The sequence below is a fragment of the Mytilus trossulus genome, unplaced genomic scaffold, assembly GCF_036588685.1.
Source record: "Mytilus trossulus isolate FHL-02 unplaced genomic scaffold, PNRI_Mtr1.1.1.hap1 h1tg000050l__unscaffolded, whole genome shotgun sequence".
In the NCBI taxonomy this organism is placed as follows: domain Eukaryota; kingdom Metazoa; phylum Mollusca; class Bivalvia; order Mytilida; family Mytilidae; genus Mytilus; species Mytilus trossulus.
The window spans coordinates 3,453,353-3,481,193 of NW_026963292.1; the positions used below are offsets into that span (position 1 = coordinate 3,453,353).

At 31.1% G+C, this 27,841-nt stretch overlaps 1 protein-coding gene across 5 annotated transcripts in view; it reads left to right on the forward strand.

Moving 5' to 3' along the window:
* LOC134699207 (calcium/calmodulin-dependent protein kinase kinase 1-like) overlaps positions 1–27,841 on the forward strand; it is a 95,454-nt gene that overhangs the window by 29,483 nt on the left and 38,130 nt on the right. For 2 of the 5 annotated variants that reach the window (XM_063560808.1, XM_063560809.1), the window contains exon 4: positions 27,205–27,775. In XM_063560808.1, coding sequence (XP_063416878.1) covers positions 27,205–27,775 — 571 coding nt within the window. Of the gene's footprint in view, positions 1–15,304; positions 15,526–22,069; positions 22,176–24,653; positions 24,741–27,204; positions 27,776–27,841 lie in introns of those variants that run through there. The other 3 variants (XM_063560810.1, XM_063560813.1, XM_063560811.1) reach the window with 3 other exon arrangements.

The window sequence follows — 27,841 nt, forward strand, 5'->3', positions numbered from 1 at the left end:
ATATTAGGAAAACGATAAGACTTTGCTGCATACATACAGCGTGTAAATTGTTCCTCTCGACGAGCTCTACATTTTATGCAATAAGCCCAAACATGTCCGACCGTCTGTTCAAAAGTTACAACGGGATGATTCTTAAAAGTATAGTATTGTGTGTATATCTTTTTAAAGTTAACAGATATCAACCTACTATAAACTGCAAAGATGATCAGTAGTTCAAGACCTTCAATTTGAGGTCAATGTCAGGTCATGATGAAATTTCACCTTGACCTTCACATTATACTATGACCTTGACCTTGTGATATTTAAAAGGTCAAGTGGTCCTGAGTTGAATGGTGATAGTCCCATGTCTTTACGACTTCCGGTTCTGAAGTTTTGTATTGCATCATATATTTGATGATTAATTGTGACCTTAGTGAACTTTAAAATTGTCTTAATTCTTTTTCTATATTGTTGTCCTTTAACTGTAGATCATTTATCATTTAACAGATTTGAGATATCTATTGTCGTTTGAGAGATAATGCAGTTTTAAGTTTTGCGAGCGGAGGCATGTATTTCTGAATCATCAAGAGCTTACCACTTAAAATGTTTAAGAAATTGAAGAGGTTGACATAGTTATATGTTTGACCAAATACCAAAAACATTCCATGGAAAAAAACACCAAAAATTCAATTTGAAATTTTCATGTTTTGCATTGACTTTGTAAGTTTCATAATTTCTATTTATATAGTTGATATTGCATCATTTTTTGCACTTTGTCAAATGGGGTCATCTAATATATCAAATTGAAGGTCTTACTAAACTCTGCTTAAAAATGAAAATTGTAAACCCCTTTTTCATCCCAGGGGGAAGGGTGGGGTCATTTAGTGCAAAAATTCAAATTTATCAGATGGTAAGGTTGTCGCATATCAAATGAAAGAACATAAAGAGTACATTTCAAATTTCAAATTGACGTCCCCAAAAAAATGGTTGGGTGGGGTCATTGAGTGCAAAACATAAATTTTCTTTTAAGATAGGGTTTTTGTATATCAAATGAAAGGTCATGATGTGTACATTTGAAATATCAAATTCACGACCTCCAAAAATTAGTTGGACGGGGTTATTAAGTGCAACAATCAAACTTTTTAGAACATTGCGTTGTCGCATATCAAATGAAAGCTCATCTACCCTGTGTTACATATATCATACTACCGATCTCAAAAATGCAGGCCGATGAGGTCAATAAGTGTAAAAGGTGAAAAGTTTCGGAAGGTATGCTTGTCGTATATCAAACGAAAGGTCGTACAAAGAACATTACGAAAACATCACTTTTACAGGAAAGACCTTTCAATTGTTTTACAAACAATTGAGATACTAGTTTTTCTAATGTTTTTTCTTTTTCTTTTTTTTCTTCCAACATTTGTTTGACAAGGCCTCCTCCCCTTTCTGTTGAAGTTATCAAGACCAAATATGGACCATCGATAGACCTCATCATGAACTTTTACAAGATGAACTTTTGTAGGATTTCATCATCCCCTTTAGAAGTTATCTCCCTTTTATTGATTTTTTTCAACATGGCCCCCCTTAAATGTTTTAAAAGATATCATGACCTTATTTGGACAATAGCTAGATCTTATCATAATATGTTACCATATGAGGCTGCTAAGGATTTCATCATCCCTTATGAGAGTTATGTCCCCTTGAAGCAATTTCTTTCTTTTACATTTTTAGCAAAAAGTATTCAAGACAGAATCGATTTGAAAACGGTAACATGTACAAGAACAGATGGCAATGTTATTGAACATATACAATCATTTTGTTATTAACCCTTATAAGGAGTTATTCCCCTTGAAAAATTGTGAACAGTTTTAGAATTTTTTTATTTTCAGAACCGGAAGTCGTAGAGACTTGGGACCTGCACCAATAATCTGTAATTCATGTGACCTTGAATATGCACCCAAGGTCAAAGGTCACTGAGTGCAAAAAAAAATTACGCTGCAATTTCAAGCTTACATATTAGGAAAACGATAAGACTTTGCTGCATACATACAGCGTATAAAATGTTCCTCTCGACGAGCTCTACATTTTATATTATTAACCGAAAAATGTCCGACCGTCTGTTCAAAAGTTACAACGGGATGATTCTTAAAAATCTAGTATTTTGTGTATATCTTTTTTAAGGTAACAGATATCAACCTACTATATACTGCAAAGATGATCAGTAATTCAAGACCTTCAATTTGAGGTCAATGTTACGTCATGATGCAATTTCACCTTGACCTTCACATTATACTATGACCTTGACATTGTGATCTCTGAAAGGTCAAGTGGTCCTGAGTTGAATGGTGATAGTCCCATGTCTCTATGACTTCCGGTTCTCAAGTTTGGTATTGCATCATATATTTGATGATTAATTGTGACCTTGGTGAACTTTGAAATTGTCCCAATTCTTTTTCTATAATGTTGTCCTTCAACTGTAGATCATTTATCATTTAACAGATTTGAGATATCTATTGTCGTTATAGAGATACTGCAGTTAAAAGTTTTGCGAGCGGAGGCATGTATTTCTGAATCAACAAGAGCTTACCACTTAAAATGTTTAAGAAATTGAAGAGGTTGACATAGTTATATGTTTGACCAAATACCAAAAACATTCCATGGAAAAATACACCAAAAAATCATTTTGAAATTTTCAAGTTTTGCATTGACTTTGTAAGTTTCATAACTTCTATTTATATAGTTGATATTGCATCATTATTTGTACTTTGTCAAATGGGGTCGTCTGATATATCAAATTGAAGGTCTAAATAAACTCTACCTAAAAATGAAAATTTTGAACCCCCTTTTCATCCCAGTGGGCAGGGTGGGTTCATTTAGTGCAAACATTCAAATTTCTCAGATGGTAAGGTTGTCGCATATCAAATGAAAGAACATAAAGCGTACATTTCAAATTTCAAATTGACGTCTCCCAAAAATGGGTTGGATGGGGTCATTGAGTGCAAAATATAAATTTTCTTTAAAGATAGGGTTGTTGTATATCAAATGAAAGGTCATGATGTGTACATTTAAAATATCAAATTCCCGACCTCAAAAAATTAGTTGGATAGGGTTATTAAGTGCAAAAATCAAACTTTCTAGAAAATGGCGTTGTCGCATATCAAATGAAAGCTCATCTACTCTGTATTACATATATCATACTTCCGATCTCAAAACTGTAGGCGGATGAGGTCATTAAGTGTTAAAAGCGAAAAGTTTGAAAAGGTATGCTTGTCGTATATCAAACTAAAGGTCGTACAAAGTACATAACGAAAACATCACTTTTACAGGAAAGACCTTTCAATTGTTTTACAAACAATTGAGATACTAGTTTTATTTATTCTGTGTCAGAAACCTGTTATGTGTCAAATATTTAATTATGATCCAAATTAAGACCTGTATCAAGTGTGAATATTGTGTCCATTTTTGCCTCAATTGTTCAGGGTTGGACCTCTGTAATAGTTTCCAGTTGCGCTGGGTAAAGCAATTTTTTAAGTTATCATATTATTTTAGAAATTTTAAATTTTTTACAAAAATAGTTTTTTTTTTTTTAAATTATAAATTTATCAGTCAAGACAAAGTATGTTTAATTATCTTAATGGATGAAACTTTTATGTTTTGATATTTATGACTGACAGGTTAATGAAAAAAAGGGAAAAAGACTTTAATTCATCTTTGATTCATCGCTACAGGTGTGAAAAAAAATGTAGGTTGAAAATGTATGAATGAGGTCATAGGAGCATCTAAAATTGTCTTGTATATTAATTGATGTGCAAACTGTCACGTACGATTTAAAGGTTATGCGTTGGCGGTTTTATGATTTAAGTAATTCATATTTATAAATCTGAACTAACACAGAATGAACATTATAGAACAGACGTGGAATATAATTATAGGAGGAGGGATAGGAGGGGTCCTAATCCTGAAATCCCAGGTTTAAGAACACAAAATCCAGAGGTCCCGAAATTTGAAAAAAAGAATTCCTGAATCCCAAAATCCCAAGATTAAAATCACCTGATCCCGGAGTCCTGATAAAGGTCCTATCCCCCTAATAGAGCCTATACAGTAGGAGCTTTATTGTATTGACAATATGTTCGTTGTTATATTATCCTTGTTAGTACTTTGGCTTGAAAAATTATAAAAATTAAATGTATATGATAGAGAATCGAAATTGGGATCAGAGATAACAACCGGCCAAAGAGTAAAAAAACAACCAAAGGCCACCATTGTTATACAAGTCTTTAAACACAGCATGAAAATCCCACACCCAGGGGCAAACTTCAGACAGCCCTTTAACTAAACGGTGTGCTACGTACGTAGTTCAGTAAATATAGACGTCATACTAAAACTCCTAAACATATAAATGTACTAAAATGAGATAAAAACATACAAGACTAACTAAGGACATAAACTCCTGACTTGGGACAGGTGCAAAAATGCAGGTGGATGAAAAGGCATCAATTCATCCTTGATTCGATCATACTTAAGGTGTGAAAAATAATATAAGAAGAAAATGTATGAATGAGGTTATATCAGCATCTTATGTATTGTCTTATATATTAATTAATGTGAAAACTGTCACTTATGGCTAAAGGTTAGGAGTTGCCATTTTATGAGTTTTAAGTATTGATACTTATAAATCAGAACGAACATGGAACGGACATGGAACAGACATGGAATATTTTGAACTATTACAGTAAGAGTTTATATATATATAATGTTGTATTGACAAAATGTTTTTTGTAATTTTGTTATTCCTAAGTAACTTCAGTTTGGAAATGTTATGAATATTTGAAATCTACAACTAGTTAAATCTGTCATTGGTGACTTTATTTAAGAATTGAATGCCTCTATTTTTATTGGAGTGTAAAAATGTTGATGAAGTAACATGTGCAGTGTTGTTACGCTTTTAAAACCCTATAAATTACTTAGAGAAGCATTCAATGCTATAAATGCCATACAGTGACCTTATTGTTGTTAATGTCTGTGTCATTTTGGTCTCTTGTGGACAGTTGTCTCATTGGTAATCATACCACATCTTCTTTTTTATTATAATAATTACATTTTTTTCTAGGATCAGGAAGCTATTAGCTGCTTGTGTCATCACATGAATGTTTAATTTCATTTTGAAATGAAGGCTAATTTCAGAATGAGGGGAGATTGCTGTTAGCCAATCAAAACATCATATGATAATTAAACAAACATTTAATGCAATTGTTTTTTAATGATTTTACAAACACAGTGCCATTTGTAACATACACATTTTGTTTTCATACTAAAGCATATAATTAAGTTGGTTTTTTTCAAGGTCGTTCCTGTTAATTTTATTTTTGCTTTCAATTTTGTGGTTTATAATCCAATTCTTGTAAAATAAGTCAACAAATTTTTAGATAGAGATTGTTGATCTCAGTGTTGAACTGACTTTAATTGTTTTGGTCACATATTGTAACAGGCTTTACGTCATTTGAAGTAAATACAATTTACTGAAGAAAACATTGAAATTGAATTTGTCACTATCGTTTATTCAATAAAGAAGATGTAATGAGGAAGAAATTCTTTGTTCCTGTATGAAAAGTCTTGTGGCAATCGGTTGGTTGGCTGTCAAGTGTCGGATCAAATATTGTCACGTCTTAATCAATATCGGCTTATTTATTTTTCTGAACCAATTTGAGAATTTCAATTTAAGGTCATTTTAGTAGAGATATATTAACCTTAAAATCTTGTTTTTCATCTCTCTGATAACTTCATTCCCCAAGTATGAAATTATTGGTAAAAGTAGTAACTTTATTCCTAAAGTATGAAAAAAATAGTAAAAGTAGTGAGAGCTCTGCAGTTTCACCTCAAGGTATTGGGTTCGAATTGACACTAAAACTATCTATGTTATAAGGAAGAAAGTCTTTGTTTCTGTATGAAAAGTCTTGTGGCAATCGGTTGGTTGGCTGTCAAGTGTCGGATCAAATATTGTCACGTCTTAATCAATATCGGCTTATTTATTTTTCTGAACCAATTTGAGAATTTCAATTTAAGGTCATTTTAGTAGAGATATATTAACCTTAAAATCTTGTTTTTAGCTCACCTGGCCCAAAGGGCCAAGTGAGCTTTTCTCATCACTTGGCGTCCGTCATCCGTCGTCCGTCGTCGTCCGTCGTCGTCGTCGTCGTCCGTCGTCGTTAACTTTTACAAAAATCTTCTCCTCTGAAACTACTGGGCCAAATCAAACCAAACTTGGCCACAATCATCATTGGGGTATCTAGTTTAAAAAATGTGTGGCGTGACCCGGTCAACCAACCAAAATGGCCGCCACGGCTAAAAATAGAACATAGGGGTAAAATGCAGTTTTTGGCTTATAACTCAAAAACCAAAGCATTTAGAGCAAATCTGACATGGGGCAAAAATGTTTATCAGGTCAAGATCTATCTGCCCTGAAATTTTCAGATGAATCGGTGAATTGGTTGTTGGGTTGCTGCCCCTGAATTGGTAATTTTGAAGAAATTTTGCTGTTTTTGGTTATTATCTTGAATATTATTATAGTTACAGATAAACTGTAAACAGCAATAATGTTCAGCAAAGTAAGATCTACAAATAAGTCAACATGACCAAAATGGTCAGTTGACCCGTTTAGGAGTTATTGCCCTTTATAGTCAATTTTTAACCATTTTTCCTTAATTAAAGTAATCTTTTACAAAAATCTTCTCCTCTGAAACTACTTGGCCAAATTAATCCAAACTTGGCCACAATCATCTTTGGGGTATCTAGTTTAAAAAATGTGTGGCGTGACCTGGTCAACCAACCAAGATGGCCGCCACGGCTAAAAATAGAACATATGGGTAAAATGCAGTTTTTTGCTTATAACTATGAAACCAAAGCATCTAGAGCAAATCTGACAAGAAGTTAAATTGTTAATCAAGTCAATATCTATCTGCCCTGAATTTTTCAGATGAATTGGACAACTGGTTGTTGGGTTGCTGCCCTCCAATTGGTAATTTTTAAAGAAATTTTGCCGTTTTTGGTTATCTTGAATACTATTATAGATAGCGATAAACTGTAAACAGCAATAATGTTCAGCAAAGTAAGATCTACAAATAAGTCAACATGACCTAAATGGTCAATTGACCCCTTAAGGAGTTATTTCCCTTTATAGTCAATTTTTAACAATTTTCATTAATTTGGTAAATTTATGTAAATTTTTACCAAATATAGTTCTCTGTTACTAATGGGCAAAGTTCATGATAGATATAATTGTAAGAAGCAAAATCGTTCAGTAAAGTTAGAACTTCAAACACATCACCATCACCAAAATACAATTTTGTCATGAATCCATTTGTGTCCTTTGTTTAATATGCACATAGACCAAGGTGAGCGACACAGGCTCTTTAGAGCCTCTAGTTCATCTCTCTGATAACTTCATTCCTCAGGTATGAAATTATTGGTAAAAGTAGGAAAATCAAGCTCTGCAGTTTCACATCGAGGTTTGGGGTTCGAATTGAAATTTAAACTAAAGAACATAATTCTTGAATACATGTCTAGGTGGAGAAAAAACTATTCATATGTCCTTTTATATTTTTTATTTCAGTTTCTATTCTTTATTTGATATTAACTAAAGTCAAAGGAGTTACATATATATTCAACATTTTTTTCTCAACTAGATTAAGATATTACTGGTATTAAGACAATACAACAACAAGATAAGGATTATTATTAGTATTATTATGCATCAAATTTCCTTTTAATAGAGATTATAATCACAACTCTAAATTACTAAGTTAAAAGTGAATAACTTTTTCATTTAATTAGGAGTAATGTCCCCTTACTTATGATTTTAGCTTGAAACTTCTTTTATAATGGGTTATCTCCCCTTAATTTTTAGATATTTAAGCAATTCTTAGAATTTCTTTAAATGTGGAAAACTCAATGTATACTTGACTCAATTCCGTATCAATTGTCATCATCCTCTACAATTAAAAATTTATTGGCATTTCATTGTAATTCTGTACAGAAAGAGTTATAAATTCCCCTTATTTAGAATGGCTTTATTATGAGTTACCTCCCATTAGCCTTTGAAGTATTTTCTTGAGATTTGTAGAGAATCTAAAAACTAAGATCTTGTTGAAACAAAATTTAAAAAACACAAGTCTGTTGATTGTTGATAGTTTATAAATTTTGTTTGTTTGGTTAAAGGTCACTAGCTGTCTGAAAGATTATTTGTATACCCAACATCTCCTTTTATCATTGTGTTTCATTGAAATTCTTTTTTTTCTATACACTTTATTATATAAATGAGTATTCACTTCCAATGATGAGTGTTGAAGGTATCAGTTTATAAATCTGGTATCATTACAACCACTCACTGTATTGGCTCAGGTTATAGAAGTGTCCCTGGACTGTAGTTTGTTAGACTAATAATGAAGTTTGATCCCTTGAGCTTACAGTTAATATCTCTAAGATTTACTGTTGATAGAATGGTATTATTGAGATGCACATAATTAACCATTGTTTTGTCTTTATCTTTGTCTAGGAAATTGGTATTAAGGTCAAATTATGGGGTTTCCACGTTCATTGCGGTTGAAATACAAGTTTGAAAAGCAACAGTAATAAATTGGGTTAACATGTATATGTTTGTTTATATACATGTAAATAAAATGTAACTAGCTTTTTTTTGGTAATCAGTGCATGATTATAAGGTTAAGAGGGGTGGAAAGGAGGGAAAAGAGTGTGTGGGGGAGGGGGGGGGGGGTTCTGGTGTTTGTAGAAATCATTTCTCAAAGTTTATCTTGAATAGGCAAATAATTTTTTTTAACCAATTTTGACCAACATCCGATTTTTCCTAAAACCTGAATTTTCTTGTGTGATTTCTTGTAAAATCTATTCAAAGCATTATGGCGAGGATTTGTTGTTATAATCTTTTAGAGAACCAGATTCTATCATTTTACTCAATATAATTATATACAAGTGTTGCCTTGAAATAAGGATCGAATTATCAGGATTGTTCTTAGAATCCAATCCAACTTAAAACTATACATGGCCTTGTAATCCATTAGCATTGTTTACACCAATAATGTTTTTTTATTTACTTAGCTAATGCTCTAATAGGTGATAAAATTCCATCAGTAATTCAATTATCAGAGATTGAATGCTATCTTAATGAAGGCAGTCGCAGATGAGAGAAGACAATCGCTTAATAACAGGGTTACCTTGTTTGACATTAAAAAAATCCTGGAGCTCTAATAGAGCTCTGTATCATCAGGCTTTTTGAAAAATCCATGAAAATTTGTAAGAATATTTGGGGAGCTTAAACCAGTTTCTTGTAGAAAAGAAATTAAGACAAAACTGTTTATCACAGCAGTTTAACAAGTTTTTGCCTTTTCAATATAAAAACATGATTGATTTTTAGAAATAATCTTATTTCAATGTCGATTGTATTCAATGTCACAGTTACTTTTTATATAGATAAATAAATTCAAGGATGCATTATAGTAAAACTGGTTCAAAAATGTCCAAAACCATAAGAAAATCATTCATTATGACTTAAATTTAACTTAGTGTTTTTGTTTCACTGATCTCTTCAATATGAACACTATAAGATAATTAATATAATATATATCCATGATAAAGTAGTTTAAGCTTTGGTTTAAGTTTTTGGTCAAGGTAGTTTTTGATGAAGTTGAAGTCCTATCAACTTGTAACTTAGTACACATGTTTATATGATATGATCTTCCTTATTTAATGCCAAATTAGAGTTTTGACCCCAGTTTCACGGTGCACTGAACATAGAAAATGATAGTGCGATAGGGCATCCATATATTATGGACACAATGTTAAGAATATCATTGGCGGATCCAGGGGGATGGGGGTGTGGGGTTCTAGGGGTTGGAACCCCCCCTTTTCTTTGAACGATCAATGCATTTGAATGGGAGCATATAGTTGGAACCCCTCTTTACTTGGGTTGGGCCCCCCTTTTAAAATGGCTTGATTTGCCCCTGAATATTATTAGGAAACTCAGCATGTTTTCAATGTGCTAAAATTGTCCGATGTATGCATGAAATATTTGCCGCTTTAAGCAACTGATAATCAATCAATTAATATAAATGTGCAAAAGAGTTCACGAAAAGTGGCGGTCCTCAGGATTTTACCTCCAAAATTTTGAATAGGACAGACACACTTTTAGTATTTTTCAATAGAATTAATAGTGAGGACCAGCAGATTTTCTTCAAGGACCACCAAGGAAAAAAAGATTTCACGAAACTCTGGATTTAGCAGTTGTGACCTCAAGTTATGCATCTATACTTCTACCTGGTAATGAGATTTTGAAATAAAACATTATGCCATCAATTCTCAGAAAAGAAAATGTTTTAAATTCTTGTAGAATTTTGTTGATTATAAGTAATTATTTGGTGTGATATATTATGTTTTACTTGCTGCTGATTAAATTGTCAGTAAATTTAATTACCGGTATATACTAGAACATTTTCTGAGAAATGGGCTAATGGTTAGAACTGCCAATAAGGATTTATTGTATTTTTGTACATTAGGACCTTGAGCAGTTTCCTGCAGAAGCTAATATTCAGTTCATAGTCACTTCACTTGTTGATAGACATGGTTGAATTCTGATAGATCTGAAATTAAAATAGAAATAAGTTTTTACAGCAAAAATATTTCACTTACCAATTCTTTTAAAAGTAAACTGTTACTTGTCAAATAGAGATGGTTGAATTCAGTGGCAACATAAAGTTTCATGCATTTTAAAGACATGGCATATGCATTATTTGAGAAACTGCTGTTCAATTTATTTGCTTCATGCACTTAAAGTGATGGTTCCAACAAGGCAATTGAGATTTCAAAGATAATTCTCAACCATCTATTTTAAAATTTGGATGGGCAAATATTCGGGACCCAGGGGGTGGGGATTGGTGGGTTGAAACCCCCCCCTTTTTTTTGCCGATCAATGCATTTGAATGGGAACATATAGTTGGAACCCCCCTTTATCCTTGGTTGGGAACTCTCCTTTTCAAAATGGCTGAATCCGCCCCTGACTTATAATAACACAAAATAAGTAGTAAGACACTCTGAAATAAATAAAAAAAATTGATGGAGAAATTCTTGTGAAAAAATTTAAATTTTACAGATGTTTACTTAGTACACCTCTGTCTGTCTGGCATCCAGTATTCAGCTCAGCTGAGAGATTAACATAAAACCTAATTGGGTAATAACCATAAACAAGATCTGTTCTAGCATTAAATCTAGGCCACACTTGTAATACATTCATAGACCTGTCATGTGTGGGAGAGGTTGTCCGGTCAGAGCATCATATGAGCTTTATATTTATTTGTCTTTTATTCTTATGCAAGTTTGTAATTAGCATGAGCAATGTTTTCTGTAGGCGACTTCTGTTAAATTCCAGGTCATTATTCTGTTCATTAATTGTCTACACAGATCAATTAGTATCGGATAATCAGGGTATTAACTGTCCAATTATCACCTATTTTATATATGATCACTAAATAAAACTGTTGATGACCATTTATGCAAAAAACGTGATGGTACCACACATATATATCTTCACGACCATCACGTTTTTTTTTTTACATTTATACTTGAATTAATGTCTCTGTGAGATTTGTTTGACTTTAAAGTTGAAACACAGTTTCTCATTGAAACGCAGAAATTTGTTTGTGCAGTGTTCATTTCTTGCATTGTGGTACATGCAGTTATTTGAGTTGTATGGCTTCAATATTTAATCTTCATGTGTGGCACCAGCATTTAACTGGGGTGGCAAGAGTGTTACATATTTTTGTAAGGCAGAAATTTAACAGTAAATATTTCATTTTAAGGTAAGTTTATAGGTCAAATTTGTATATTTTTTTATAAGTAAAGTTTTGAAATATTGATGTTTTTCCATCTTCCATGTTACGATGTACTGTATAATTATTTTTTTTGGCGAAAAATTATTATTGTTATAATCATCGTCGCATTAGACTAATGCTTTGTACGTGTCAATGGTATAATGACTTAAAGGACATCACATAATGTCAATGAAGTATGATTGCATTATTTGTATTTTCCATTCTCTCAGAAATACAATTAATTTTCTCATTTTATTCCTTTGTGATCAACAATTGCAAATACATGTTAACATTTAAAAGAATTAAAAACATTATCTAACAAGTTTATATGCACCAACATTACACCATAAACACGAACTTTAGTGTATCATATTTATAGAACATAATTCTCTAAAGGCTTTTTTGAAAGCTATAGAGTATAACTCGAAAGATTTAATAAGTTGTTTATATAGTACTGTAAGTGAGAGGCTTAGCTAGGTAGAAAAACAGGTTTAATACTAAGACTTTTTTCTACATAAGAAATATACCTGTACCAATTTAAGTCGGTACTTTTTTCCCAGTCTTTTAATGTGTTTGCCACTCTGAGAATAAGGTTTAAAGTCTATTAATTTACATGAATTGAATATGTTTAAAATTGTAATAAAGAACTATGTAAGACCTGGAAATCTTTATGCAGGGGGTTGGTTAATTAACTTAATTTGCTATAACATGAAATTATATAATAATCCTAATTATGTATGCCCTATTTGAATAGTTTGTATGTATATAAAATGAACACTATTGAAGTTATAGCTGCTCTTGTTCCAATATTTGATGTTATATATTATTGTATTTGATAAACTTTTCACAAAATGTTTATACATTAAAATTGTGAAAATATCAAACTGCTAAATTATCGATGTTAGCAATATTAGTTTTTAAGTGTATTGGTGTTTTTTCAGACATGTGACCTATTTTCACCCCATGCTGTTATTTTTCCGGTGTAAACATTTTTCACTTAAAGTCACTTAAAGTGTTATTAAACATCTTCAAGTACAAGCTCGTCAATTCAGGACAAAAAAAGCATTTTAGACGTTTTATAATTGGTTTCAGTTCAATTTAGATACTGAGAAAAAAGCTTTCAGAAACTCAATTTGGACATTAATTTTTCAACGTCTTGCATTCTGATTGTAAAATCATTGGATACAGTTGATACCAGACTTGATTTACAGGGTTGACACCACTCACACTAATCACTGTAATTACAGATAAAACATATTACAAGTATCGACAACAAAATTCTTTACACTAGTATCTAGACGTTATAATTAATCAGAGAGAATGTTGCTGTTTAAGTAAAGTCAGTTAGTGGAATGAGGACAATTCAATTTTAAACGAATCGGAACACCCTGGGTTAAACTTTGTTATACTGAGTAACCATCTTTAACTAACGTTGCATTTTTAATGAAGTAATTGTGTTGAGAACAATTCAATTTCAATCCAAACGGAACACACTGTGTTAAACTTTGGTATACTGAGTGTCGTGGTAACCATCTTTAACTAATGTTGCTGTTTAAGTGAAGTAATTGTGTTGAGAACAATTCAATTTCAATCCAAACGGAACACACTGGGTTAAACTTTGGTATACTGAGTGTCGTGGTAACCATCTTTAACTAATGTTGCTGTTTAAGTGAAGTAATTGTGTTGAGAACAATTCAATTTCAATCCAAACGGAACACACTGGGTTAAACTTTGGTATACTGAGTGTCGTTGTAATCATCTTTAACTAATGTTGCTGTTTAAGTGAAGTAATTGTGTTGAGAACAATTCAATTTCAATCCAATCGGAACACACTGGGTTAAACTTTGGTATACTGAGTGTCGTTGTAATCATCTTTAACTAATGTTGCTGTTTAAGTGAAGTAATTTGATGGAGAACAATTCAATTTGAAACAAATCGGAACACACTGGAATTAACTTTGGTATATATACGATGGACTGATTAACTTCAACTATTATGTACTGTAATATTAACGCCAGCCAGTTGGCCAATTGAGAGCAATTCATTTTCAAATCAGGTATTTGATTCAGAAGAACAATTCAATTTCAAACGAATCGGAAATCTTCTAGAATTTACCACAATGGACTGATGTCAACTTGAACTATTATGTACTGTTGTATATATAGTCTAGTTTACAGATTGAGAGCAATTCATTTTCAAATCAGGTAGTTTGTTCAAAAGAACAAATTCACTTTCAAATGAATCTGAAATCTACTGGAATTAACTTACATTATAGGTTACACAATGGACTGAGAAATTTAAACTTTTATGTACTGTTATAGTAACGTCTGGTTTGCAGATTGAGAGCAATTCATTTTCAAATCAGGTGGTTGATTTAAAAGAACATTTCAATTTCAAAAGAATCGGAAATCTACTGACAAGTTTAAACTTTTATGTACTGTTATAGTATAGTCTGGTTTGCTGCGAGATTGAGAGCAATTTGTTTTAAAATCAGGTAGTGGATTGAGAAATTGGAACAATTCAATTTCAAATGATCACGGAAATCTACTGGAATTACTTTTTGTATAATGGACTGATAAACTTCAACTATGAATCGTACTGTTATAGTCAGATCTGAGTTTGTGGATTGAGAAAAAGTTGTTTTAAAACAAATCATATATTAACTCCGGGTTAAAATTTGGCATACATTTATTACGGAAATATTAGTAACTAATTTTGCTGTTCTTGTAAATGTCATGCAGTTCCATGGGTGAATTTGGAACAATTCAATTTCAAACAAATTGGAAACCTACTGTTGAAAACTTCGGGTATACAATATGTTCTGAGGACGCCCAGTGATCTATAGTGTGACTGTTTTAGTGGAGTCTGAGTTAGTTGGATATGAAATAATGTTTATTTTCCTTAAGAAATGAATCCTTGAGCATCCTGGCTAAAATTTATCATCTTACATAAGAGGAATATTTTAATTGTTTACATTATTATAGTTAGGAAGCTAGCTGTCATTATAATTGCTTTATTAATTATTGATTTTACTGTCATGAAAAGGAAGTGAAAAAGTTGAAATTTACCTGAATACAAACTGAAAGTCTATTATCATTTGATGTGGTTATATCATAGCAACATTATACAATCTTTTATTAAGCATAGATATGAAGTTTATGTTTTGATGACCTCAAAGCCCAACTTTCAATGGATAAAGCTTTCTATGTTTCTATAATGACTTTGTTTATGTTTAGACTACTCATCTGAGTTGCTGCATGACTTAAAAGCAGAATTTGTATTGATCACGACAGAATGAATACTTTTACTGATGGGTGTGTCAGTTTTAAGAATTATGTATCTATTTAAAATTGTAGAAAACGGAAAAATTTAATCAAGTTAATTAGAAACGACTTGTTGACTGAAACCTGTCGTCATTCTTTTAAAGATTTTTTTTAATAAAAGTGACTTTTTATAAACAATTGATTTCATTGGAAGGAGGAACTTTTTTGCAATTCTATGAGAAAGAGCAATAACCTGTAAGATTACATACAAACATTGTCAAAGTAAGAAGTCATACAAAAGGGACAGAAATAAGTTGTTTAATGGAGGGTATATGATTGTATAGTATGTGCCTACGAAGCATATCTGTTTGGATGTTAGAGATCGCTAAAGTTTGGAGCTATGGACATCAGTAAGTTGTTAAAAAATGTTTTTATATTTTTGTTTAATATTTTGCATTCAGTTGAACATTACATTGGTAAATTTATTACTGTTTTTGAATATCAAGTAATGTAAAGTTTTGAAAAATCTTATTCTCTTTTGTATTATAGTATTATGTTTAAGAGATATCTTATACAGAAAGCACTAAGAAATTAACAAATATGGGAGATAACTCTTATAAAAAACTAAGAATAAAATGTTGCTCTCTTGTGATACAGCAAATAAAGTTAATTGAAATAAATTATATAACCATGAAATTGACAGCAAAGTTTTTTTTTTTTAATTTTTAAGAAGGACATTATAATTTGCCAAAATGAATGTAAGGAAGTATGAAAGAACTTCTGGGTTACAGAATTTACAAAAAACTAAAATCATTCTGGTATTAACCTGATGTTAAATGCTTCAAAGCCTTCTTCAATTAAGAATCATATCAATCAAATTATAGAATTTAGATTTTTAGTAAATTATATTATCAAGATATACTTTCATAATGTTGTTATTGTTAATTTCATTTTCTTTATTTTTTAATTTCATACCTATTAACTATTAAAGCTGCCACTTAATTTTGAGTTTTTTTTGTTTTTTTTTGTTTTTTTTTAAATTTCACTTGATTTTGATTATGATTAAGATATAAATGATACTTTTAGTAGTTTTGTTAGTGTTTAAGTTGCATTGCTTGTTCAAAGCATATATTGGATGAAGTGCAGATCAAAGCACATTAAAGTACAAAAACATTAAATCCCTGCCAGTTACATTTTGTAAATGACTTTTTTTATCAAAGTACAAAAAAAATAGTTTTTACAAATCTAGTTGTCAGTTTTGAACCATAGTAAACGTAAAACAAAATACGTAAACAAACCTTCCTGAATCTAAATACATTGACTGCCATGACTGCAATAGCTGTATGATTACTTAATTGTCTTTTCATTCTAAATTTCAACAGATGTAGCTATTTATGGCTCTATCTCTTTACAACCCAGCCAGGAGAGAAAGCCAACTAAACATTTATAGTAATTCCAGCTGTGTCAATCCTAATCTACTTAAAGTACAACTTGTGATCAAACAAATAATTTTAAAGCATTTTAGTACTAAAGCACTGATGTTTTTTTTATTAACAGCAATTAATTGAAATACAATTACTTTTTATTGTTTAATTTTAGTTTTTATTTTCTTCGATTTTTTTGGGGGGTGTGGGGGAAGGTCAAGAGTCGAGGATTATTAAACTGCAACTTTTTGATGCTATAAATAATTAAGTTGTTCAATATTTTTTATGAAGGAAAAATATATAATGATAAAATTTACTAAAGAATAAAAAAAGGGGGGAGGGAATGAAAAGAAATGAAAACAACATCATTAAATATAGAGATAATAACAAAACAACTAAAATCCATGTTCACCAAATTATCTAACAATTATATCTCACCCAAAACCAGGGTGTAAATCAGGACTCAGTTGGACAGCTTTACAAATAATATTATAAGCAATTCATATGTCCAAAGCTTAAACAACATTAAGTTCAAAACTAACAACAAAAGAAATAGGACTTTCGCCCCAAAAGAAATAAAATTGAAGTCGAACATATTATGAATTAAAGGTTTCTTCAGCTAATACAGCAGTCATTCTTAAGAGATCCATTATCACTTGACAGTTGACTTTGTACAGAGGAAGCTTGATAATGAAAAATGTGATGTTCCATTCAACACAAACATTTATTTTGTCTTTCTTTACTCTTAGTTATTGCTTCTGTAATGAAGAACAACAGACCAATGTTTTTCTTTTATTAATTTTTATGTTTGACCACGATTACTATTGATGAGAAAATTAAAAAAAAAAAATGTTTTAGGATTAATGCCTGGTTGACATGAATATAAACAACTGATTCCTGAAGTGCATACTGTCTCAGATGATAAAAGAAGAATAACAATTGATCTATTTTTTTCTAAGGCAATTCTTTAGAAAAAAAAATTGATAATTTTTACTGGTCCCTTGTTGATCTATTCCCTCTGTAAAGAGACATTTAACAGATATATAAAAAGTGTCAATTTAATGGTATCTGTTATTTTCCAAATCTAATCTTAATGGCAGGTAGCTTTCAGCAAGGAATTATTCAAATCAAGATCTTTTTTTAATTTTGGAAAAATGATTGATTAATTTGAGTTGTAAGTGTCACTTTATAAAATTGTACTATTATGTGTCTATTTGTGGAAAGCAAAAGAGAACCACCTACGAGGGGGGATAGGAGGGGTCCAGATCTCGAAATCCGGGGTTTAAAGACACAAAATCCTGAGGTCCGAAATTCGAAAAAAAGTATTCCCTGATTCCGAAAGGGTCAATCCCGAGCTTAAAAACACCCGATCCTGGAGTCCTCACCTACCTTCCCCAGGACATTTCTTTCCCTAACGTATCATGATACTGAAAATATCAATTCAATACCCTAAGAATTATTCATTTGATTTTCTGCATGAAATCAATTAATTTTTTTTATAAAATTTGAGGTATTTATAATTAGATTAAAATTCACAATCCTTTTACAAGCTGCAATAATCTTTAAAAATGTCTGCATTTCCAGAAACCTAATCGGTCTTTTTTTCTATTGTTGTTGAAAGTTCAAACCAAATGTCATAAAGGTAATGATCTCATGCCCAAGCAATTTGATAGCTCCCTTGTGAACCTGATGAAAAATTAATGTTTCACAAGTTTTCTAGGATAATTAGGATTGACTAGTATAGTATCTTATTCTGCTACTATCAGACTCCATACATTTGTCAGGTGCCCTATTACATTATAGATAATGACAATTGTTTTTTCACATTTCTTGATTCCTGTCAATGGAAAGTTAATCAAATTTGGCAAGATTACGATTCTAGTCTGTGTAAATCATTTATAGAGATGTTTTATATGTTGGAACTATAAACAACTGTCATGTTAGTTGGAGGTTTAGCTAGCTGTATAACCTAGAAAATGCTTGTGGCAAGTCCAAAATTATGGCAGCTGTTTTTATACGACTGCAAATTTTGAAAAAATTTTCGTCGTATATTGCTATCACGTTGGCGTCGTCGTCTGCGTTGTCGTCGTTGTCGTCGTCGTCGTCCGAATACTTTTAGTTTTCGCACTCTAACTTTAGTAAAAGTGAATATAAATCTATAAAATTTTATCACAAGGTTTATGACCACAAAAGGAAGGTTGGTATTGGTTTTTGGAGTTTTGGTCCCAACATTTTAGGAATTAGGGGCCAAAAAGGGCCCAAATAAGCATTTTCTTTGTTTTCGCACTATAACTTTAGTTTAAGTTAATAGAAATCTATGAAATTTTGACACAAGGTTTATGACCACAAAAGAAAGGTTGGGATTGATTTTGGGAGTTTTGGTTTCAACAGTGTAGGAATAAGGGGCCAAAAAAGGGCCCAAATAAGCATTATTCTTGGTTTTCGCACAATAACCTTAGTTTAAGTAAATAGAAAATAATGAAATTTAAACACAATGTTTATGACCACAAAAGGAAGGTTGGTATTGATTTTGGGAGTTGAGGTCCCAACAGTTTAGGAATTAGGGGCCAAAAAGGGACCCAAATAAACATTTTCTTGGTTTTCGCACCATAACTTTAGTATAAGTAAATAGAAATCTATGAAATTTAAACACAAGGTTTATGACCATAAAAGGAAGGTTGGTAATGATTTTGGGAGTTTTGGTCCCAACAGTTTAGGAATTAGGGGCCCAAAAGGTCCAAAATTAAACTTTGTTTGATTTCATCAAAATTGAATAATTGGGGTTCTTTGATATGCCGAATCTAACTGTGTATGTAGATTTTTAACTTTTGGTCCCGTTTTCAAATAGGTCTACATTAAGGTCCAAAGGGTCCAAAATTAAACTTTGTTTGATTTTGACAAAAAATTAATCGGTTGGGTTCTTTGATATGCTGAATCTAAAAATGTACTTAGATTTTTGATTATCGGCCCAGTTTTCAAGTTGGTCCAAATCGGGCTTCCAAAATTAAACTTTGTTTGATTTCGTCAAAAATTGAATAAATGGGGTTCTTTGATATGCCAAATCTAACTGTGTATGTAGATTCCTCATTTTTGGTCTTGTTTTCAAATTGGTCTACATTAAAGTCCAAAGGGTCCAAAATTAAACTTAGTTTGATTTTAACAAAAATTGAAATCTTGGGGTTCTTTGATATGCTGAATCCAAACATGTACTTAGATTTTTGATTATGGGCCCAGTTTTCAAGTTGGTCCAAATCAGGATCTAAAATTATTATATTAAGTTTTGTGCAATAGCAAGTCTTTTCAATTGCACAGTATTGCGCAATGGCAAGAAATATCTTATTGCAAAATATTGTGAAATAGCAATTTTGTTTTTAATTAGAGTTATCTTTCTTTGTCCAGAATAGTAAGCAAGAAATATCTAATTGTAAGAATTTTTTTTATTTGGAGTTATCTTTCTTTGTTCAGAATCAACTTAAATCTTTGTTATATATACAATATACAATGTATATTCACTTTTTACTACCAACTGATAAATTAAAATAATCTTTACCATTCAGTGATAACAAGCAGTTTTTTTACATCTTAATATTTTATGATGTATTTAAATGAGTAGTAATTGTTGCAAACTCCATTAGAAATTTTAATTGAGATTAGTTTTGGAATAAGGGAAAGGGGGATGTGATTAAAAAAAATGGGTTCAATTTTCTCATTTGAAATTTCATAAATAAAAAGAAAATTTCTTCAAACATTTTTTTGAGAGGAATAATATTCAACAGCATAGTGAATTGCTCTAAGAGAAAACAAAAATTTTAATTTCATTAGAACACATTCATTCTGTGTCAGAAACCTATGCTGTGTCAACTATTTAATCACAATCCAAATTTAGAGCTGAATCCAGCTTAAATGTTATGTCCTTACTTGCCCCAACCATTCAGGGTTCAACCTCTGCGGTCGTATAAAGCTACGCCCTGCGGAGCATCTGGTTCACTTTTCATGTTGATTGATAGTGTTTGATTTGATCAGTTTTTATGGACTTCCCTTTTTGAATTTGCCTTTAGGTGGTGTCCAACACTTTCACTAAAATTAATTTGGCTCTTTTAATTTTCATAAAATTTTGTCAAACTTATTAAATATTTACTTTGACCCTTTAACAAAAATATAAAAATTTCAAAAATTTTGAACCAACGGTTTTGTCAGAAAATTTACACTGGTTATATAGCACTTTGACATTAATTTTGATCACTGAGAAATTTCATATTCCCTCAACAACACGATGTAGTTAAAACGTTTACCTAATTTTACAGAGTTATCTCCCTGTAGTGTTAGGTACCACTGTATGTTTGCTATTTTTGTCATACTTTTATATATGGTGAAATCTGTAAAAAGCTTTATTGGACAATGTTTTTCATATGCTTTGTTTATTCAAGTTAGATATCAGTTCATAATTATAATTCCTTCTTTATTCCTTTTTGGTTTAAGGCTGCTGCTGAAAGATTTCTTAATGAAATAGCCTTAATAGGTATCTTTACTTAACAACAGATGACCTGTCCTTGGCTTTATAAAAAGAATAGGTTTATTTAATTACCAACCATATAATGTTTCATATTATTTAATCATTTGGCTTTTTATTAAAAGAAATAAATTTCAGTACTTATAATATGGAGGATTGTTATAGTAGTGGCGGATCCAGAGGGGGTGGAGGGGGGGGGGGTAGAACCCCCCTCCCCCTTTTATTTGGCAGATCAATGCATTTTAATGCGGACATAGTTGGCCTGTGTTGGGAACCCCCCTTTTTAAAATGGCTGGATCTGCCCCTGATTGGTCAGTCTTTGTTTAAGTCAATTGTATTGACATCAATCTGTCAACAACAATCAAATCATTATATAATTTATATGTAACCATAAATTTAAAGTTTCGTCAGTAATCAAGAAACTAGAAACTGGAAGTTAAATGATCTGCATAACAGGTAAAAAAAGAAAAGAAAAAGAAACATGCAGTTTTATTAAGTCTTATGCAGCATTTCATAGTATAAGCGTTTCATCTGAGGTACTACACAGGTGTCAAAAGACATCATTATGGAGGAAAGGATTAACTATAAGGCAATTGAATAGGTGGTAACATAAGTGCAATTAATCTTTCTACATTTTGTGGTAGAAAAAATATATCTCCTAGCTACAACTATTTACAAATCCTTGATAAAATAAAACTTTTACAATAAGTAAATATATACATGTATGTTTTTCCATCTAATATTTGATCGTAAAATGATGGCTTAATAATGACCTTGGTGTAATGTCCTGCTGTGCATGTTTAACTATGGGGATGTGCAATTGTGCATATAAACATGTGATTAATGATTTTTTGATGATTCCATTTAAATAAACCACCTTAAGTAAACCTATTACTTCTATATACCACTTGTTAAAGGTATTGCCTTTTTCTTTTCACTTCAAAATTTGTCTATAAAATAATTTGACAAAAGATAAAGTGTAGTGATAACCAGATGTCAAGTGGAAGTCCTTGAATAAATTAGAAATCACACTTAAATGGAAGTGTTAAAAATTTGTTGTCAGTAAAAACATGTATATGTGTACTTGTTGAGTCTTTGGTTTGGATTAATTGTAATCTATGTCCAGGTCTGTCTTTTAAACTTATTTACTGTAATAATGATCGATTAAGACTGTCTTAACATTAGTTTTACATCAGAATATATCAGTGTAATCATATGAAAAGAGCTTACTGTACTTGTACTTTTTTCGCAGGTACTTATTTTTGGGAATTCTGTATTTCAAACATGTTCTCAGGTATTTATTTTTGCGGCTTTATGATTATTGCCTTTCAGTTGAAAGGTTTGATTTAGATTTGCGTGTATTATTAATTTTCGCGAAAACAAACCAATTACAAAATTTGTGAAAAAAAATACACTACGAAAATAAGTACAATTGCAGTATATAATTATTAAGATGTCCAGTAATGGGTAAATTTTAGACTGACACTGAATCTAATAAGACTGATACCTAGACAAATGCAAACAAATAAATTATTGTAGTATTGCATCAAAAGTTGCAAAAAAATAACACTGGACATGCAGTCTTATCTTTGTGCAGTTTATAATAGATGTATAATATCCAAAAAGGAAGAACATGTAGATTAAATGCATTTAAGAATAAGATAAATTAGGTTTCAACCAGGAAACAGTATTCAAATTCTTAAAACTACCTATTAGATAAAGACTTAGTGTTGAAGTGTCTAAAGTGGTATATTTCCATAGAAAATTATCTCAGTGAACTAGCACTTCAGACTTGTTACATCAAAACATAACAACAAAGCATAAGGGGTTTCACAAACAATTTAGGGAATCAACCAACAAAAATAAATGTCCACTCACACACTGCATACAGATCTTAAAATACAGATTTGACTTTGTTCACAAGGTGAATATATGAATTTGATTATTTTCTGAAGGAAAACACTGGTCAGCTTAATTAAGGTGGCTTTAATTTTGACAATTCATGACATATGTTAATATATATATAAAGATATGATGGTATGATTGCCAATGAGACAACTATCCACAAAAGACCAAAATGACACAAACATTAACAACTATTGGTCACCGTACAGCCTTCAACAATGAGCAAAACCCATACAAGATTCAAGATTTTATTGTACACTCTGACAGTTTACACTGTTACAAGAGGCAGATATACATAATATACAGCTTGACAGAAGTGGTATAAGATTTATATAATAACAGAACAAAATTGAAACATACCGCATAGTCAGCTATAAAAGGCCCCGATAAGATAATGTAAAACAATTCAAACGAGAAAACTAACGGCCTCATTTATGTAAAAAAATGAAAGAAAAAGAAATATGTAACACATAAACAAACGACAACCACTGAATTACAGGCTCCTGACTAGCCTTGCCCATCGATGATGTAAATTGTTTTCTAACATATTCAGTATTTGACCTGTTTAATGGTGTTAATAATTAACTTTTTCAATCTCATCATTGGGATCATTCTCCAGTAAATTAGCTGTTGATGACTTCTATACCCATAATTGGCGAAATAACCAAGGGTATAAACAACTCGGAATTAGCAGATCACATAAATGTTTTATAACTTATAGTTGGTGTGATTTACCGCCATGTGCATGAGTTTGGCGTGGTAATGAGAACATTGAATATGAAATCAGTATGATTGGGTTTTTATTTCGTCAGTTATTAGGAAGGAAATGAGTTTTGGTAGTAATAAGCGAAAGATTTACATGTTTTTTATTCACTCATTTCTAGGATTAACGATCATAGTTTGATAGTTATTGCTGGTTACTGGTACTTCAGAGTAACAGCTTCATTAATGATAAAAGTACAATTTGAATCTATTGGTTTGCACTGAATTCTTATTGTCATGGATTTTAATTGAGCTTGATTTCTTCACCTAAGTTTATTAATTTTTATTTTTGTAAGAAAGTATTTAAGTTTTGTTGGGGTACCATTCAATTACAAGTTTGATTGATATTCCTCAGTTGCCTGTGTTAAAAATTTTAATCTTCTCAGCAATCTCATAGATTCGGCCACACTATTAATCACATCTTTTTTATCACTTTCTTTTTGTCAAATCATTTTTAGTCCTAAAATATTGTTGATGTTAGCCTGATTCTTTCCTAAGAGTCTACTAAAATTTAAAAAGAAATGAATTCTATGTTTACACAGAGTTCAAGTCATATCATGTATTCAAATTGGGTTTTTTTCTAACTGTTTCCAAAAAATCTCTCTTGATAGTCAATACCATTTGCTATCACATTTAATTTAATTAATAACCGATTATTTTCTCTACAAAGAGAACTTAATGACCTTGGCTTCATTTTCATAGGATATGAAAAGTCAGGTATGACATATAAGTAAGTTAATAAGAAAGATACACAATGGCAAAATACATATAATATTACATAGTTTTTGTATCTTACAAGTTTGGAGAGAGATTCACGTGATGAATCCCCTAGTGAACCTCATTATTATAAAAAGCTTCTTTTTTAACTTCCTTTTAATTTTTTCCTTATGTAAGAATATATTTTTAGATTAGGTGTAATATTAATAGTCATTTCCTGATAAAATGTCATGCATACTATTATTTTATATTGGCGATTGACGTTCATTAAGGAGTGAAGTGTTTTGATCATGTCTGTTAATAGTCAGTAAGTGTGAAATCTCTAAATTGTCTTAAATTTAATTTAAATATGAATTATTTTCAATTTTCGATTTTCACAGATCTCATGAAGTACATTTCTTAGAACTCAAATGTTGATCATTAGTCATAAGTACTTTAGAGTGTTTTATACAGAATTTGACCTGCCCAGGGGTATTGAGTAAAAGTGTTTTTTATATCTTTTACATTTTCTGGATTTATGCCTCCTTTCAAAAATCCTTGATCCATCCCTGGTATAAAGACTTCAATGTATATGATATTTATGTTAGAATTGATTTAATTTTGACACCAGCAAAGAATGTTTTTAAATTCGTAAGACATTGTATTGCCATAAAACAAAGGGGGTTAACAGTAGCTAATTTGATTAGCCTATTTATCATAGTAAATAAACTCATCATAGAAACCAGGACTAAATTTAGTGTATATGCCAGACGCGCTTTTCGTCACAAAAGACTCATGTAGCGACGCTCAATTTTCTAAAAAAGTTAAAAGGCCAAATAAAGTACGAAGTTGAACAGCATTAAGGACCAGAATTCCTAAAAGTTTTTACAGCTAAAGTAAAAAAGCCTTAGTATTTCAAAAAAATCAAAAATTTGTAAACAGTATATACGTATAGGTAAATTTATTTATATATAAACATATCAATGACAATTCATGTCAGCACAAAAAGTGTTGACTACCAGGCTTAATGTAACAGTTACACCCTTGGAGAAAAAAATCTCCACCAGCAGTCAGACATCGACCTAGTGGTTGTAAATAAACTCATCATAGATACCAGGACTAAATTAAGTTAAACACCAGACACACAGTTCGTCTACAAAAGACTCACCAGTGACGCTCGTATCCAAAAAAGTTAAAAGGGACAAATAAAGTACAAAGTTGAAGAGCATTGAGGACCAAACTCCTAAAAATTTTGCCAAATACAGCTTAAGTAATCTATGCCTGAGGTGGAAAAGCCTTAGTATTTCTAAAAATTCAAAAACAGTAAATTTATAAATATAACCATATCAATGACAATTCATCTCAGCACAAAAAGTGACCATGCACTATAGTGACCATGCAGTGGTAATGGACAATTTGAACTTGAACAATTGTTATGTGCAAAATGTGCTCCAAGAATACCACCATATTAGGATAACACAGATATATAGTGTTGTTTTATGATTTTCTTTGATGACTGTTTATTTTCTTCCTTTCACAGCGAGAAGATACTTCAATAATTGTATAAATATTCAACTTAATGTATCAAAATTGAGTGTCAGTTGAATGTTACTTGAACTATAACATTATAAATGTTGGTAATATTTTCTGGGGTCATTTTCCAAGAAAAATATTATATATATATTAGAAATACAAGCTTTTATATACATGAGAAAGAATACAAACCAGCATTTTTTTATTGTTTAAAAAAGAAATGACAATTAAAAAAGTAAAATGAAAACCAGTGTGGAACCTTAATAATTCCTTTGATATCAAATTTTATTGAGTTAATTGCTTGCAGATCGAAAAAAACACCATAAAATCAAATTTTCACACCAAGGCAAGATCTTTTTAATACACGCCAATCATTTGCCAATTGGTACCTACAAATTAAAAAGAATCTACAGTATAATAAATAACAAATGGATTATTGACCTTCAATTTATTCTGTGAATCAATTTGTTTTTTTTATCTGATTGCCCAATAAAATCCTCTTGGTATATATCTCTTCTATTAACTTCACTTTATTAAAATTTCTACAGACAGTTAACCTTAATGGGTTTTTTTTACGAAGGTCATTAGACTAGCATTTAACCTTGACATTGACATTTACAGATCAACATAACCTAGTTTAAAGACTAGGTCAAGATGTATTGTAGACATGTTTCAATTGAATAAAACCACAATTGCATTGCACTAAAATGATCCTTGAGCTCGGATAATAAACCTATAAATAAAAGGTCAAACAATCAAATAGAAATTTGGTTCCAAGTAATACTTGTTCATTAGGAATGTACCGTTGCTAAGTACTTTTCCATTGATACATATAAAGGATAAAAGGAACTATATAAAGTACACTGTCGATTCATAATTATTCTTTGATACCAATTTCCGTGGATTTCATGAATACAGGTAATTCATGTAATTATATAAATGTTCAACGAACAACATATTTTCAATAAGGGTTTATGAAGACTTTTGCAAAACCATGAAATTAAATATCCACGAAAATGCAAGTTTTCCCTAATCCACGAAAATTGGTAACCACAATAATAAGTGAATCCACAGTATTGGGCAAACAACATGCCTTGACCTTACTATACACATGTTACAAATAGCTTGATTGTCTGAACGCCCAATGTTACAGCCTGCTCAGATGTTTACATTTAAATTTAAATTTTCTGTTTAAAATTTTTTAGAAACTACTTTATTTTACATTAAAATTAAACATTTTGTTTTTTTTCTAATTACAGGAGATGCCAAAGAGACCAAGAGGATATTTTGGGCAAGCAAACAGAAACACATGTGACATTACATGACAAAAAGTTACAGAAAGAAAATCGTCACCATCGGAACTCAATCGCTGATTCTAGTTCCGATAAAAATAAAAACAACGATTCAGATATTGTTCAAGATTATAAGCATAGGAAAAACTGTGGGAATGGTGCTGTTGTAAAATTATCCAAACCTCCGTTAGTTAAACAGAATTCAAACGTTAGTTGTAATTCTGAAACTATACAATATGAGCCTTGTGTCGATCACCTCATTGTGCCTCTTCAACTCGACGAATCAAATCAAGACAACTCCTCTGATGACAACCAGTCTATAAATAGATTGCAATATTCTCCACGACATGCTCCAAAAATTGTATATAGCCAGTCTGTAGATCATCCCCGTGTAGGTAGACTCTCCCCCTTTGGATCCCCTTCGTCTTCACCAAGGTTAAGACGACAGCCAACGATGGAGACTAGACGTGTGTCCGTCACTGACAATGATGGTTACACACAATTAAATCAGTATCAACTAAAGAATGAGATAGGAAAGGTAATATATTTTAAATATTTGAAAAAAGCAAGGTAATTAATTTAGCTGTTTGATAAATGTAAATAA